A 1,839-nucleotide genomic window follows, 5' to 3' on the forward strand; every position below is an offset into this window, starting at 1 on the left:
ATGTACAACTTGAAAAAGAGCAATATCACAGTGCATCGATGTCATGAGAAAGTCCCGTGTCCTCCCCCTGCATGGCAGCGCAATCTGCCATGTTCAGAGGAGCGCCCGCGGCAAGCGAGCCCTCTGACCTGCTCGGCTTGCCGTGCCGTGAGCGAGAGTCACTGTCCCGCCTTCCCAGACAGGGTTTGGCATTTCTGCAGTCAGTTCTGCATAGCAGTGGCAGACAGGCAGAAACAGCACGAGAGCAGGCTGCTCCGTCTGCAGGTTAGTCAATGTACTGTCACTAGGCACCAGAGATCCAGAGTTGCTCTTAAACCTCCCCACGCTCTGGTGCCGGGCTCGTATTCAATTACTTACAAATAAAAAAAGTGACAAAGTGAAGAAACTCAGGGGACGCTGTGAGAGTGGGACAAGGGCTGAATTCGGATCACGGGGGACAGGTTGACCCTAAGAATCTTCTGTGCTCTCCTCCTCACTTCATCATCAGAGGAAGAGTTGCCCACCTTGATGGTCTGGAATTTCAGCAGGTTCAAAGTGCTCCGAGCCCGTCGAGATTTATTTCCGATAGGAATGGTCTTCGCTTTTTTCCTCTGTGGCGTTTCTCTTGCTTCCGTAGCTCTTCTCCTCTTCTGCCCCACGCTCTCCCGGTAAGTGCTGCTGTCCTTCCACTCTGTTTTCCCCACCAGAGCTTTCTTATCTTTGATTTTCAAGGTCTTGGACTGCAGTGCTGCGGTACAGCCCTGGGATGAGCTGCCCGTGACTCTCCCGTTGAGGACTCCCGAGGCTTTGCAAGCATTGCTCTCCTGCAGCACTCCTCCCTTTGGTCCCTTCAGAAGATTTAAAGTGAGGGTGGCAGAATCTGGTGCCTTCTTTATCAAACACTTGCACCCCTTACCTTCTGTGATTTTAGTCGTCTTGCCTGAAGAAAACTGCCTCGGAGGACTCGAAGCCTTGAGGAGTTTAAGGTCCAAGGGTGAGATCCCAAGATGTCCTCGTGTGTACTTGGACTCCAAACAGGAAGCGGTTGTTTTCAGTGGCACCAGAGCTTCCAGAACCACCGACAGTCTCATGGCGGGGTACACATCAGGATACATGCCTGTGGGGAAGCCCACTGCCGCGGCCTTGGACGTGCCAGATCTTGTCTGCTTCAAGGAGCTCAAGAGGAGATTTGTGGAATCTCCTTTAGAGACAGGCTGAGTGGAGACTTTCGAAGAGTTCACCACAACGCGGGTGGGCGAGGCAGACACCTTTGCCACAGCTGCAGTGTTTCTAGCCAGACTCTTAGCGGACTCAGCGGCGGCAGCAGCGCAGTTGTGCGGGCTGCTCTCTTCCGTTTGACGAGGTGTGTCTGCCGTGCACGAGCTGTACCCGTACACATCCTTACTCCTCAGAATTGTGGGCTGGTAACCCTCCTCCTTCAGGCCCTGGATGAAGGCCACCAGCTGGGTCTCTGTGTCCGAAAGGTCCTTGGACATGGGGTTGAAGACTCGGAGTGCTTCCTCCAGCACTTTCTGTCCTGCAGAGGAAATTCTTGACCAGGAATGGACAGCTTTTTCTTCCACATTGTTCACTGCAATATTCATGGCATTAGGCAAGCGGCGCTTCAAAAAGGTCCAAATTACTGGAAAAACAACACTTGACACCTCAAAAGGAGAGAGAAGATAGTTAGCTTACAGCAACTGAAATCATCTCGCATTTTTAAGCGGGGACCTGAAACCATCAAACCATCAAACCATGGCTACTCACAAACATCGGGTCAGGTTCTGGGCATAGCCCGGGTTAGAAGCATCATCAAGAAAATCCCATCACTGATTTATCTCTGAAGTAAAACGAAAACAT

The 1,839-nt window shown here is 51.9% G+C and overlaps 1 protein-coding gene across 1 annotated transcript; it reads right to left on the minus strand.

Annotated features, from left to right (window-relative positions):
* Positions 1-386: 386 nt before the first annotated feature.
* On the minus strand, positions 387-1,583 carry CCDC71 (coiled-coil domain containing 71). Its single transcript, XM_010079875.1, has one exon. The coding sequence runs from the start codon at positions 1,581-1,583 to the stop codon at positions 387-389; it is 1,197 nt and encodes a 398-aa protein (XP_010078177.1).
* Between the last annotated feature and the right edge of the window lie 256 nt (positions 1,584-1,839).

The sequence above is a fragment of the Pterocles gutturalis genome, unplaced genomic scaffold, assembly GCF_000699245.1.
Source record: "Pterocles gutturalis isolate BGI_N339 unplaced genomic scaffold, ASM69924v1 scaffold32619, whole genome shotgun sequence".
In the NCBI taxonomy this organism is placed as follows: domain Eukaryota; kingdom Metazoa; phylum Chordata; class Aves; order Pterocliformes; family Pteroclidae; genus Pterocles; species Pterocles gutturalis.

Bases quoted from the DNA above. Each gene is read 5' to 3' on its own strand.
- CCDC71 (XM_010079875.1), bottom strand. From the start codon at position 1,583: ATGAATATTGCAGTGAACAATGTGGAAGAAAAAGCTGTCCATTCCTGG.